Here is a 13443-nt window from a genome sequence, read left to right as displayed (position 1 = left end):
GTGGGGATAGTTACAAAGCTTTCTTCGTTATGAATTAGTGATGCATGTTTTTATTGAACATTTGAAGATTAAAAAAAAACAGAAATTCTTTTTACACATACAAATCCTGATTTACAAGTACAAAATATTTATGACCACAATTTGAGCCCATAGTCTCCCTTCAGTGTAATTTTTGATTGTGCAGGATAGTCCCGTAGAGAGTGTAGCCAAATGTTCTTTCGGGCAAAGCTTTTTTCCCTTGTGGGTTCCCGCTCTTTGTTTTGGCCAGTTTTTTATTTTGGGGTTATTTTTTGTTGTTCTTCTTCTGTCTCTCTAGTTTTTACACTTCTTTGTACCTTCTCTCGTGTCCATTGCGATAGTCTCAACTATCCTCTGAAATGCTAACATTTCTGAGTCTTTCTGTTGATGTGTTATTATTATTCTTTATACTGACCTGATGATTGTTATTCTCTCTGATCTGAAGAGGCCAATCACAACGCTTGTGTGCTGCGTTGATCCAACATTATTACATTTCTCTGGAGGTGCACGTCAGGCTACCGTGTCGGGCTCAGAGGGGTTTGCTATTACTTTGTAGGTTACGACATAGATTTACTGCTGAAGCATAAAGTGGCCAATAAATGTGAGAATGTACTGTTAAATGGGGAAAAAAGAAGCATATTATTCCTTTTAATAAAAATACATGACATGAAGGAAGATTACATGACAAAATCCCCCCAAAAAGTGGTAGCAAACAAATAGCATTACTTTATGTGTGTGTGTGTGTGTGTGTGTGTGTGTGTGTGTGTGTGTGTGTGTGTGTGTTTGGAATGTTTTTTTCTGACTTTTGGACAGAAATATCAGTATGAGTATTGTAATTGCTTTTTGGTGGTGATCTTCCTAGCTTATACTAGAAAGCAGGGAGCAGCTGGAATTTCAAATGAATCAGTGTGTTTGTTGCCTTTGGCAGTACCTCTGCATGGTGAGAAGGTAATATCCAGATGAAGGTGCCTCAAAAATTGAAGCTGGGTGACAAATTACTCTTCTCATTAGGACCTAAGCAGCAATGTGATTTTGGCAAGGATTTCCGTCTGGATGTCAATCTTTCATCTCATCCTCTTTACATCCAAATGTATGCTCATTTCTTTCCACCTATTTATCCATAGAGTTTTTTCCCGCCTCTTCCTTTGTTACATAGTATTTTTGCTTAACTATGCATCACCTGTCATTCAAAGTTTAATGAAAAGCTTTCAACATTGCTACTTAAAGAAATATGGTAACATTTGATGACCTGGTTTCAAGAAAAAATCTATTAGAATGAAAACGACAATCAGTTTTGTTAATCAGGAGAGGATTTGGTTTCATGGTTATCATTTTTTTAAGTTTGCATCATTCACTGTTGGTCAAATTACAGTACGTGGCAAGATAGCTGCACAGCACTTTTCCTCTCTCAGTTCTTGGATTGATTTCAAAGTAAATCCTCAAAGTAGTAAAATATATTCAAAAGCAACATAATTATTGACTTTTCTGCAGCTTTCTTCATTGGAGAATTCAGTTATTGAGTTGCAAGGTATTTTTCTTGGAATTTGCTTGAAGTCATAGAGGGGAAAAATAGCAACAAAATAGCAGGACTCAGTAGCCCTGCAGTGTCATATATATATAATATGTATGCAGAATGGGGAGAAAGTAGCAGATCCTCACTCTCGGCAACTCTATGCCTGTTAGAGGCAGGTTATATAGCAGCTTATGTAACTAAAGTTCAAACTATGTGATCTTACTCAAATGCACCTTGGTAGTTGTGCTTACCATCTCACCTCATGTTTTTTTATGTCCACATAGTGACTGATCTTTTTGTTACCTCGCGATTCAAATGGGAAAATCATCAGTTGATTTAAAAACTGTCCTTCACAGATCAGATCACAATCAGATTTGTTTTAACCAAGGGTGTTACACATACAAGGACACTTCAGTTGATGGTGTTTCCACTATATACAGTCCTGTGAAAAACTAAATATGCCCTAATTGAATAGAACCAGCAATAACTTTAATAATGCTCTGTATGTCTCAGTCTTTCACATCATTGTAGAGGAATTCTGGACCACTCTTCTTCACAATGTTGCTTCACTTCTTTGAGATTAGTGGACGTTTGCTAAACATCTCCACTCCCAAAGGACATTGTACCAGAGGTCTTGCAGTTTGCAAACCTAAGCCATGTTCTTTGTAGATAGAAGATGCTTTGTCTTGGCAACTCTAACAAACAGGCCTCACTTGTTTAGTCTTAGTTTTTGTTATACTGTCATGAACTTTAACATGCTAACTGAGGCATTCAGAGTCTTAGATGTAGCTCTTCTTGGTAGTTTCTCTAAGAATTGCATGGTCTGACTTTGTGGCTAAATTCTCATCCACTCCTGGGAAGATTGTGGCATTGTGTTAATACACACCTGAATGCTCCAAGTCAGCAAACTTTCAAAGCTTTCTAGAGTTGCTCACACTCGCCGTTGATCAATTAATCGAGTTCATCTGATTACCAGCAACTGGGTGTTTAGAAAAGTCTAAACAATATATGTTATATATGGATTTATTATACACAGAGTAGGCTTACTGCCAACCACAAACAGATAAAATATAAGACAAACACATGCGTAAAGAAGTAGACTGGTGCAGCACAACGATTATGCATTATGTGTGAAATATAATGTTGTGTACATGTAGAACTGTTGTAGAACACAGTCATTGTAGATTCAGAGCAGAATGCAATAACTACCTAGACTACCTAATAATAAATACTTGGCATAGGTACAACTTAGTTGTTTATGAGGATAATGGCAGTGGGAAGGCTGTTTCTGAGTCTGGTTGTTCTGGTGTGGGTGGATCTGTCACACCTGCCGGAGGGGAAGAGTTGAAAAAGTTGTGTCCAGAGTGTGAGGAATTTCTGATCATGTTTGCTGCCTGCTCGCTGGTTCTTGAGGAGTTCTGGAGGCTGGACAAGGGGACGCCAGTTATTTTCTCTACATTCTTTAGAGTTTAAAGTAGTGCTAGTAGTACTAGGTAGCAGAGATGGGCAGTAACGCGTTACTGTAATCTGATTACTTTTTTCAAGTAACGAGTAAAGTAAGGGATTACTATTGCAAAAATGGTAATTAGATTACCGTTACTTTCCCGTAGGAACGCTGCGTTACTGCGTTACTAAAACCGTGCTTTTTTGCGAGAATGTCTCACGACAGTGACGTAAGCGAGTGCGCCGTTAGTGACAACAGCTGTGTGCAGATCAACAATGGATCATATATCGATTGTGGGAGAGAGTATGAGCATGCAGCGTTTAAAGCGTGGAAGTAGTGACCTTACTTTGAGTTTGATTTCATAAAAAGTGACAAAAACATTAGCGTCCATCGTGCGTGGGAAGAAAACTTCTTTTTACAGCGAAAAAAACCCCTAAACTTCCAAGCAGGCACCGAGTGCGCAACGAGAAACTCGCGGATTCTTCAACTGACCGCGGCACACCTGCACCAGGGTAAACTTCCGCCTACCGCAGTCCTGCTTTACAGGTGAAAATAGAGCAACAGGACCGCTGAGTCTTTGACTTTATTTATTTTCTGCTGTGTTTTACTTGCATCTATTTGAAAGAGTGAGTGTAAACACAAAAAATATTTTATTTTATGTGCTGGAATGTGTAGAAAATAGGTTTAAATGTTAAACTAATTTCTTCAAGTCAGAGAATGGTGCATATAATTAAATTTTTGCTTGATGCATAAAGTTAAAAGATTAAAACTGATAAAACAAGTTAAAAAAAAGAGACTTTTCCATTTGATTACATTTTGTGTGATGGATTATGTAGAAAAAGTAGAATTGGGCTGAAAGATAATTACTTTTGAAAATAAGTAATCAGTAAAGTAACGGGATTACTTTTTTGGGGAAGTAATCAGTAATTAGTTACTGATTACTTTTTTCAAGTAACTTGGCCAACACTGCTAGGTAGTCAAACTAACCTGTTTTGTGTCTGAAGCAGACTGCGCACGACAGACTTGATGACCGCAGTGTAGAACTTGATCAGTAGCTCCTATGATAGGCCATCCTTCCTCAGCTGAAAGGACGTCAACTGTTGGGACTTTTTGAATAGAGTTGGTGTTGGGCTCCCACTTCCGGACCTGAGAGATAATAGTGAACAGGAACTTGAAAGACTCCACACTTGGCACAGGGTTGTTTGAGCATAAAATGTCAAGTTGTAGTGTGTCTGGGGTGTTTTGATAATCATTTATGTGATATACTCATAAAAGTGGCTATTTTCTATGCTAGTTCTACTATTTTACATGCCAGACTTGGCAGAGGTACCAACTCTGGCATGGCATCCCTGCCAGGCTTACACTGGCAGGGATACTATGATACAATTTCAGTTTTCTTTGGAAGAAGAAATGAATTTTATCCCACACTCACAAAAAAATACCACTCTGAAGATTAGTGTTTAGTTAGATCAGTTTCTCCGTTCGGTAAACAGGACGGGGGAGGTGTATTTAAAATAGTCCAAGTTATCTTCTCTTTACATTAATTTTCCAAGATTATGTGACAGACTGCAGTTTTTCCTGTCTTATCTAGTGTAATAATATCAGTGAGAAAGTTTCTAGCACTAGGTTGACTAAAGTAGCAGCAATCCAGCTTGAGGGAGGAAGTTTCTTTCTCAGTCATGCAGTACTCTCTTGAGTATTGAAAAGCTGATGTATGTAGATCCTGGAGAAACTGCACGAACAGATTTGGTGTCACTGCAAAAATGACTTTCATGAAACATTATATCTTAGCATTACTATATACACACACAAAAATAATTGAATATAATTGATTTCAAACAGTAATAATCCTCCATCAGTCATCCTTTGCACAGTGCTGGGGACTGTGTCACAGCTGGACATCATTTATCACGCTTATGATAAAAAAAGGCTAGCGTCAATAGAGAATTTAAAGTGGTAGTGTATTTCAATGGAGGCATTAATGCATTAGGCAATATATGAAGATGATGTGATTACGGAAAAATAAAGTCAGTTAACTACTATGTATTTTTGCTTACTTACAGAAAATATATGAAGATATTAAAATGAAGCTGAAATTATATAAACCTTCTGGCTTGATTGAATTTCTCAGTGTATATATACAGTATTTGCTATTTCTTTAATTATTATTCCACCCACAAGTATATATATTCTCACGAAAGAAAGAAAAAAAATCACTCAACTCAACTGCAATAAAATGGCAATAAAATCATCCACAAATTCCCAGAATATTAAATAACTGCACTATTAATGCTTTATTCTTCTGTGCCAAGATAAGTCTGGGGAAAAGGAGGCAATCTGCAGTGGTTTTTCCATCTTCTGATAAGCCTCGAGGGAAAAGAGCGACGAAGAAGACGAGAGATGGGAAAAGAAAAAAATACATTGGAATAAAGATGAAAAACAAGAATAGGTGAAAATTGTTGCAGAGCATAACAGTTGGGGGGGGAGAGAAAAATTGAAAAGATAAGGAAAGGAGAGTTGTGTGAGTTGATGGAAAGAAAGAAATGGGCAAGTAACACTGGAGGTAAAGTAAAACAGTCTAAGGATGGAAAACTGCAAATACCCGGTCAGCAGAATGGACTGTGTAAGTGGATTGAGATTTCAGCAGGAAGCAGGTTGTATTAACATTTTAATAATGAATTATTCGTATGTTAATCGCTCCTCTTTTACCTACTTGCAAGACTACAAAGTGACCTTAAACTGGGTTAAACCTGCTGATTAAAACAAATTGCTGCCAAAAATCGTTATTTAGCCTTTAGCTACTACTCCTTTTTGTCAATTTGAAGGACTTAAGCAAAAAATATGGTCACTGGCCACTTTGTTAGGTACACCTGTTCAACTGAAAGTTAAGGAAAATATCATCTCAGGAAGTCAGCGCATTTAAGTATATAAACATGGTCATGACAGTGTGGAAGGATTATTATTTAAGTGACTTTGAGTGTGACATGATTGTTGGTGCCAGATGAGTTGGTCTGAACATTTCAAAAGCTACTAATCTACTGGGATTTTCCCAGTCTCTGGAGTTTTCATAGGGAATAGTTTAAAAAAGAGAAAATAGTGAGTAGTAGCTGATGAAAAAGCCTTGCTGATGTCAGAGGTCAGATAAAGGCAAGAGTAACTCAAATAACCTCTCAGTATAACTGAGGTGAGCAGAAAAGCATCTCTGACCACACGATACGTCAAATTTGAAGCAGATGGTCGGCAGCAGCAGAAGTCCACACTGGATGCCACTGCTGTTACCTAAGAACAGAAAACTGAGGCTACAATTCACACTGGCAAAACCGGACAACAGTAGATTGAAAAAATGTTGCCTAGTCTGATGACTCTCAGTTTGAGTTGTAACATTCAGATGGTGGAGTCAGAATTTAGTGTAAACAGCACAGTGAGTGCATGGTGTTCTTGCATTGTTTAGTTTTGAAATATTTCTCTGATATCCAGTCATCTAACAAACGTCTACCTACAGTAACTCATCTTCATTTGCCAGGAGTACTGTTCACCATCAGCCACTGTGTTGCATGAAAAACATTCAGAATAATATCTGGATTAATGTGCTAAGGTTAATCACGGATAGGACATGTGTCTGGATTTCTCTGTGTCTTCTCACAGTCTGAAGACATAATTACGACTCACCTTTAGCCCATTTTCCACTGGGATAAGCTCCAGCCTCTTGTAACATTGTGATTAAGATAATAGATGAATGGACTGTATCAGCATGTGTTTTACTTTGTGTGCTAATGTGTTTTTAAACAACATATTGTCGTATACAGTGCTTAACAAATTTATTAGACCACTGCCCAATGTAAGGTTTGTCACGGCTGCCCTAAATTAACAGTACTGGCAATTACCAAATATATCTAGATTTATAAAAATGTATTAAACATTGTTATTATTATTATTATTATTATTATTATTGTTGTTGTTGTTGTTGTTGTTGTTGTTGTTGTTATTTACTTGAAGTACTGATTCAGTTGAATCGTGACATGAATTCAGTTTATTTGCCTGATAAATAATAACATATTTATTTGGTTAGTTTCGTTTTTGACAGATTTCTAGAACGCTTGCGTTTTCTTGTTTTTATGACAGGTGGCCTAATAAACCTTGTAAGCTCACCATGTTGGTTGTGTGATTTTGTGATTCTCTATTCTGTAAAAAAGAAATGGCTTTACAGGTGTGTGCCATTTCTTAGAAGGGCCACTTTACAGGACATGTGGCTTAGTGAGCTAATAAGAAGGTGACAGATAGTACCTCGGGAAATAAGGTCAGACCACAGGTGAGGAGCGAAGCAGCTGGAGTTTCGATTAAGAGTATGTGCGCTGATGGAAATGCAGTTGCATAAGGAGCACTCACCCTTTGCATCTCTTTTTTCTCCAGCTTGCAAGCCTGGCTCCTTCAAGGCGTATGCTGGAAACACTAAATGCTCCAAGTGTCCTCTACACAGCTCTAGCCATGACCAGGCAGCCACCATCTGTCACTGTGATAAAGGCTTCTACAGGGCTCTCAAAGACCCCACTACTATGGCTTGTACAAGTTAGTAGAAAGCTACAAAACCTTTCGTCTCTTTCCTGCTTGCAGAAATCCAATTTTGTGACTGCTGTGCCAACATTCACCCCATCGTTTCTGGTTTTATTTATTTTTTTAGTTTCGTTTTGCTGTTTAAGTTTTAACAGTGTGATTGAGTCACATTTAAATTTCTGCTCACCAAGTTTGGACATTTCTGAGCAGTGTATCGATGAAACTGACAAGTATCATGCTGGAATGAAACACTCTTACACTCTGAGAGCTATCCTCTCACACGCCTACATGCAGATATTTGAAGATGCACTCAAACAGCTCAGATTTTTTTTTATTGTACAGGTGTGAAAACTGAAAAAAAAAACCTGAAATTTTAGCCGGGAAATTGACACAAGTTGCTGGAATGAAGCCGGAAATGTTGAAAGCCAACCACCCACACACTTGCTGTACCTACACACTGAACACACATGCTAGGGAATAAAAATATGCTCAGCGTGCAAACTTGTCAGATTATGGTGATCATGTGCCAACCATTGCTTCATATTCAAGGTCGCATAAGTGTCCTGGAGAATATCCATCTCAAAAAGTGGCAAGTGCAGTCGCCAAAAAAAATAATAAATGTCTGTCTCTAAATACTTTTCTTCTCTCTTTCAGGGCCTCCATCAGCTCCCAGGAACCTGGTCTCACTCATCAATGACACAGCTCTCTTCTTGCAGTGGATGCCTCCCAGTGATACAGGGGGCAGAAAGGACATCACTTACAACATACTGTGCCAGCGCTGTGGTGGGAGTGACAGCAGCGGTGCTGTGACACAGTGTGAGCCGTGCGAGCCTGACCTGCACTTTATCCCACGGCCACTCGGCATTACTGGCACCTCTGTAGCAATACTGGACTTTGCAATGCTCGCTAACTACACCTTCCACGTTGAGGCTGTGAACGGGGTCTCTGGGCTGGGTATGACTGCACGCTCGCTGGCAAATGTGACCGTCACGACACACCAAGCTGGTAAGTCCTGTTCACTCAGGCGGTCTTTCGTTTTGTTTTCCAGTTCTGGTTGTTTTGCTTTTTTTAAATGGTGGTGGTAATAATAGCAGGCAGATGTAACCCTACCTGCAAATAGGATCTGTATTAATACAGTTTATTTATCGAGAAAGCATATTGATTAATTTATTAATAATTTCATAAGAGATTAAACAGAATTGATGATGGATTATAATCATCTTATCTTAAAGACCTCATACTACCGTATCACTCCAATAGAGCCCTTCACTCCCAGACTGCAGGCTTACTCGTGATTCTTCAGCGTATTTAAAAGTAGAATGGGAGGCAGAGCCTTCAGCTTTCATGCCCTTCTCAGGGGTAAAAGGCAGAGTACGCTTTGGACTGGCCACCAGTCTGTCACAGGGCTAACACAGAGAGACGGACACCCATTCACACTCAGATTCACAACTATCGTCAATTTAGAATCACCAGTTAACCTAACAATGTCTCTGTACAGTGAGAGAAAGCTGGGGTACCGGAAAAAAACCCACACAGGCACAGGAAGAAGTTTTAAACCAGGCCTCAGGATGACCAGTGTATTCAAACCCAGGACCTTCTTGCTTGTGAAGCAGCAGAGCCAACCCCTGCTGCTCACTGTAATTTTCTCATTTTTTGAGTTATATATGAATAAATGTCAATCCCCATTACATTTACATAATTGTAATTATTCTTGACCACTAATACACTGTGGTTAGACAGGAACTAATTCATACTTCATGAATATTGTTTTTTGCATTGCAGTTTAGGTTATTCATTACAGTAATGAGGAAGGGGATTTACTTTCCTCTTTCCTGGGGACCCTGAGACCTCTTAAGTCTCCATCTCTCCCTCCAGCTTAATGCGTCAATAAATGGAACGCACTCCTGACCTTTGAATTGCTGACAGAGTCAGTGTGACCTGAACCTATTCCTAATTAGTGAAACCCAGCAGACCCGGGGTCAACTAGATCTACGAGTTCACAAAGGAACATCGTCTCAGGCTTGAATTAGTAAAAAATAAGAGACCTGAAATTCAGCTTTAACCTTAAACTTCAAGGTCGGGAATAGTGGTGAAATAATTGATGGAGAAGGTTGAGATGAAGGAAGGGAAGCAGGTGGATTAATAAATTATGCTGGGATGTATGTGCACGTTTCCTGCCCTTTCAGCATGCGTATGAAGTTTGTATTGAGATTAAATCCTGATGAGAACTAGAGTCGTACTCAGTGATCTCAGTTATCAGCAGCTCAAACGAGACAGTGAGGAGCTGTGAGTGTCTGTGCTAAATCATAGTTGTCATTGTTGTAATACTGCTTTGACATTTATTTAAGTATTTAAACCGAGAAGAGTGAATGATGAAGATATTTGAAGCTTGGGAAATGTAAACAACATATAACTGGATGTAAGAATCTTTTGAAGGCTGATCCCTTTCCCGTGGTCGCTCACATTGACACTCCGGCACAATATTTGCCCGAATGTTGATTAAATGTATTTAATGTTTACCCAAATGTTGATTAAATATGTATCTAATGAACTCAAGTAAACGCTAAAGCCCTCTAAATATTTCACAACTCATTATTCATGAACTGCTTGATCAAAATACTGATGACTTTGCACCAAAACTATCAAACTGATGAGCTTAAATAAATGATAAGTTATGAAAATGGAAGAGTGTGACTCCTTAAACTAAAGCGATGCAATCAAGAGTTGATGACACCGTTGCTTCTGAGAAAGAAGAAATGCTCTTGGTTGCACAGCGGTGGTGCAAAGAGAAGCTTTTATTTCATAAACTCTTGTCTGCAAAGAACAGACTGCAAAAACCAACAGAAGGCCCGTCGTGTTTAGTCTCTCATTACTCTTTGAACTGATAATTAGTGACAGCTGGTTTGACCTGTCGCAGCCTCTGCTGGGTTAAACATCACCATCACTGCTGGCCGAACCATGTCCTTAACGTTCTGAACTCTGATCTTTTTTTAATGACAAAGAGTCCGAACAGACGTAATCACTGGTGTGGGCATGTAACTTTTCAGATTCACACGCTGTAATTTTTACTCTAGTGAAATGCTTGCAGTGTAGTGCAGCTCAGGGTCACCTCTAAGAACACTTATTCATATTTGGCTGTGAAAAATAACCTAGAACTGCAATGGTTGGAAATCTGAAAGACAAAGCGTAAAAGTCACCAACGCTCTGCTGACTCAATAACTGCAGAGCTCCAAACCTCCTCTGGTGCTGGGCGCTTCATGGCATGGGTTTCCATGGCCAAGCAGGTCCTGTATGTGTGATACGTAGGCAGCCTGATGTATGAATGGAAGTAGAATTCAGCAATTGTGTAAAATTGTATATTTAAACATTCATAGATAACAACACTAATTAAATTTTAGCATTAAAAAAATGTTTTGATTAAAGAGCTTGCACATAGTGGTGGATTAACCATTACAGAACATAAATAAATTGGTAATTAACAATACTGTTCATTTAGGGCAGCTGAATGAAAATGAGTGAATATGATTCAGACTACTTGAATATGCTGAAAGGTTATTATGAATTTTTTTTGGCCTATGGACCCCAAATCACTCTTTAACCATTTAAATGATTCATGAATTGTCAAAATCTTGACCAATAATGTTCTTTTAATTGATAAATTGGCTAATCTTTATATTATATGATAGTGATCATGCGCATCATGATTTCAATTTAATAAAACAGAAAGTAAAGTAGTAATTTAATTAATTCTCCTCATTTTTCATTTTTTAAAAGTAGGCTTAGGAAAAAATCTAAACCTGTTAAAAAATTATGCATCATTATTTTTAACATCTCAAGTCCAATTATCACCAAAGTCAGGAGGATTCATTTCCTGGGAAATGCCTGTACCAAATTCCACATTTCACAGTAGTCTGTTCAATACTTGTTGAGCCTGTTCAGTCTGGACCAAAGTGGCGAGCTGGCCAATCAACCAGCTCATTAGGGTGACTCTTCAAACTGTGATCCAGATTAAAATTTTAAAACCTGTGCCCATGTGTAGAATTCGCTGGCTTGCTGTGTCAAAAGCAGTGAGACGCAGTGAGAATGAAGCAGCATTAATGATGAAGTGACAACAAGGAGTCCAGACAGTTATAAGATCATATTTATGCTCCTGATCATTAAGAAAATACTTCGCAGTCATTCCTCATAATTCTCTTTAGTATACAGGGAGAAATAATGTGTCGAGGTTTTTATTTTTACAAACTGAAATGTGTGCTGATGGGCTGTCATCATACCATGCAAACCAGATGTCAGGTGTGTATGTGTCATGCCTGGCACCCATCTCTCTGGCAAAGGCAGCAAGCCCAGTGGGAGGAAGTTGGAATGCAAAAATAATCTCCATAGCAGAAGAGAAGCAGCCTGTGGGGATGTTCCCATTAGGATGTTTAGAGTGGATTAACTTGTCAAACTGCCTTTCCTCAGTAGACATACTGTACACACACACACACACACACACACACACACACACACACACACGCACACAGAGAGAGAGCCAGAAACACACACACAAACAAGCAGGCAAGCAAATTCATACAAATAAGACATTTGCACGCATGTATCACCCACACTTTTACATGGTGTGCTGGTCATTTCCTCAGCTCGTTCCTGTTATTTCATCTGCATTTTGTTATATTACTCCTCTGAAAAGAAACCAGAAATACTCACTTTTCTTTGATTGTTGATTGATACAACACATACACCGTAGCTCTGTTACGGAGATTACAGCAGTTTCTTTGTTGTGGTTTGGATAAATAAAAGTGATCCTGTTCTGCATATTTTACATGACAAATGGGCAAAGTTTTAAAAATAAGAAATATATTCACTCAAAGATTGAATTATTGAATCTGTGCAATGACTCGTTTGCTTGAGTCAGCAGCTGATTCTCAGCATCACATGGAGTTTTTTATGCAAATTTAAATGAACATGTGACATTTAATATAAGCCACTTTAGTAGGGTCCCCTTAATAATAGTGTGTTGGAAGTGCTTTTGCCTTCAGAAGTGCCTTAATTCTTCATGGTTTATATTCAATAAGGTGCTGGAAGGTGATCCTCTGGGATTTTTGGTCTATTTTTAGCTTGAGCTTTGTCAGCTGTGTATTCATGATGAGGACACGGTCAGCAACATTACTCGGTACACCAAGAAAGTATCCCCCACACCATTACACCACCAGCAGCCTAAGCTTCTGATACAAGGCAGGATGTATTTATGTTTTGTCAAAGTTTATACCAAATCCTTACTGTACCATCTAATTGTCACAGCAGAAATGGATACACCAGGCCAGGCAACAGTTTTCCTTTCTTCTAATTTTTGGTGAGCCGGTGTGAATTGAAGCCTCGGTTTCATGTTCGTAATTGACAGGAGTGGCATGCTGCATGGTCTTCTGCTGCTGTAGCCCATCTGCCTCAAGATTCAGTGTCTTTTCCATTCAGACATGACCATATGCTTATAACAACTGGTTATTTGGTTTCTGTTGCATGTTACTGTTACTGTTTCCTATCAGTTCAAAGCAGTCCGATGAGTCTCATCTGACTTCATGGCATCAGCAAGTCATTTTGGTCCAGATAACTGCTGCTCACTGGATGTTTTCTCTTTAAATGGTTCTTCTCTGTAAACACTTGTGTGGGAAAATCCCATCACATCAGCAGTTTCTGAAACATTCATGCAGCCCATCTGGCACCAACAACCATGCCAAAGATAAAAGATACTTTACTGCCTTTCTTCATTCTGATGCTCAGTTTGAACTTCAAAAGGTCGTCATGACCATGTCTTCACACCTAAATGTGCTGAGTTGCTGCCATGTTGGTTACTTTGTAACTAACAAAGGGGCTGTCGGTGTATGTATGAGCTAGCTATGCATTAAGGAAAAATATTCCAGGT

The 13443-nt window shown here is 38.8% G+C and overlaps 1 protein-coding gene across 3 annotated transcripts in view; it reads left to right on the top strand.

The window, feature by feature from the left end:
* LOC102208562 (ephrin type-A receptor 6-like) overlaps positions 1-13443 on the top strand; it is a 75079-nt gene that overhangs the window by 42019 nt on the left and 19617 nt on the right. For all 3 annotated transcript variants that reach the window (XM_013908478.1, XM_013908479.1, XM_005724221.1), the window contains 2 exons: positions 7386-7541; positions 8181-8531. In XM_013908478.1, the coding sequence (XP_013763932.1) occupies positions 7386-7541; positions 8181-8531 (507 nt within the window). The remainder of the gene's footprint in view (positions 1-7385; positions 7542-8180; positions 8532-13443) is intronic.

The sequence above is a fragment of the Pundamilia nyererei genome, unplaced genomic scaffold, assembly GCF_000239375.1.
Source record: "Pundamilia nyererei isolate P.nyererei 1_Seehausen unplaced genomic scaffold, PunNye1.0 scaffold00011, whole genome shotgun sequence".
Taxonomy (NCBI): Eukaryota; Metazoa; Chordata; class Actinopteri; order Cichliformes; family Cichlidae; genus Pundamilia; species Pundamilia nyererei.
The sequence above is the reverse complement of the archived record's forward strand: the minus strand, read 5'-3'. Positions and strand labels throughout refer to the sequence as shown.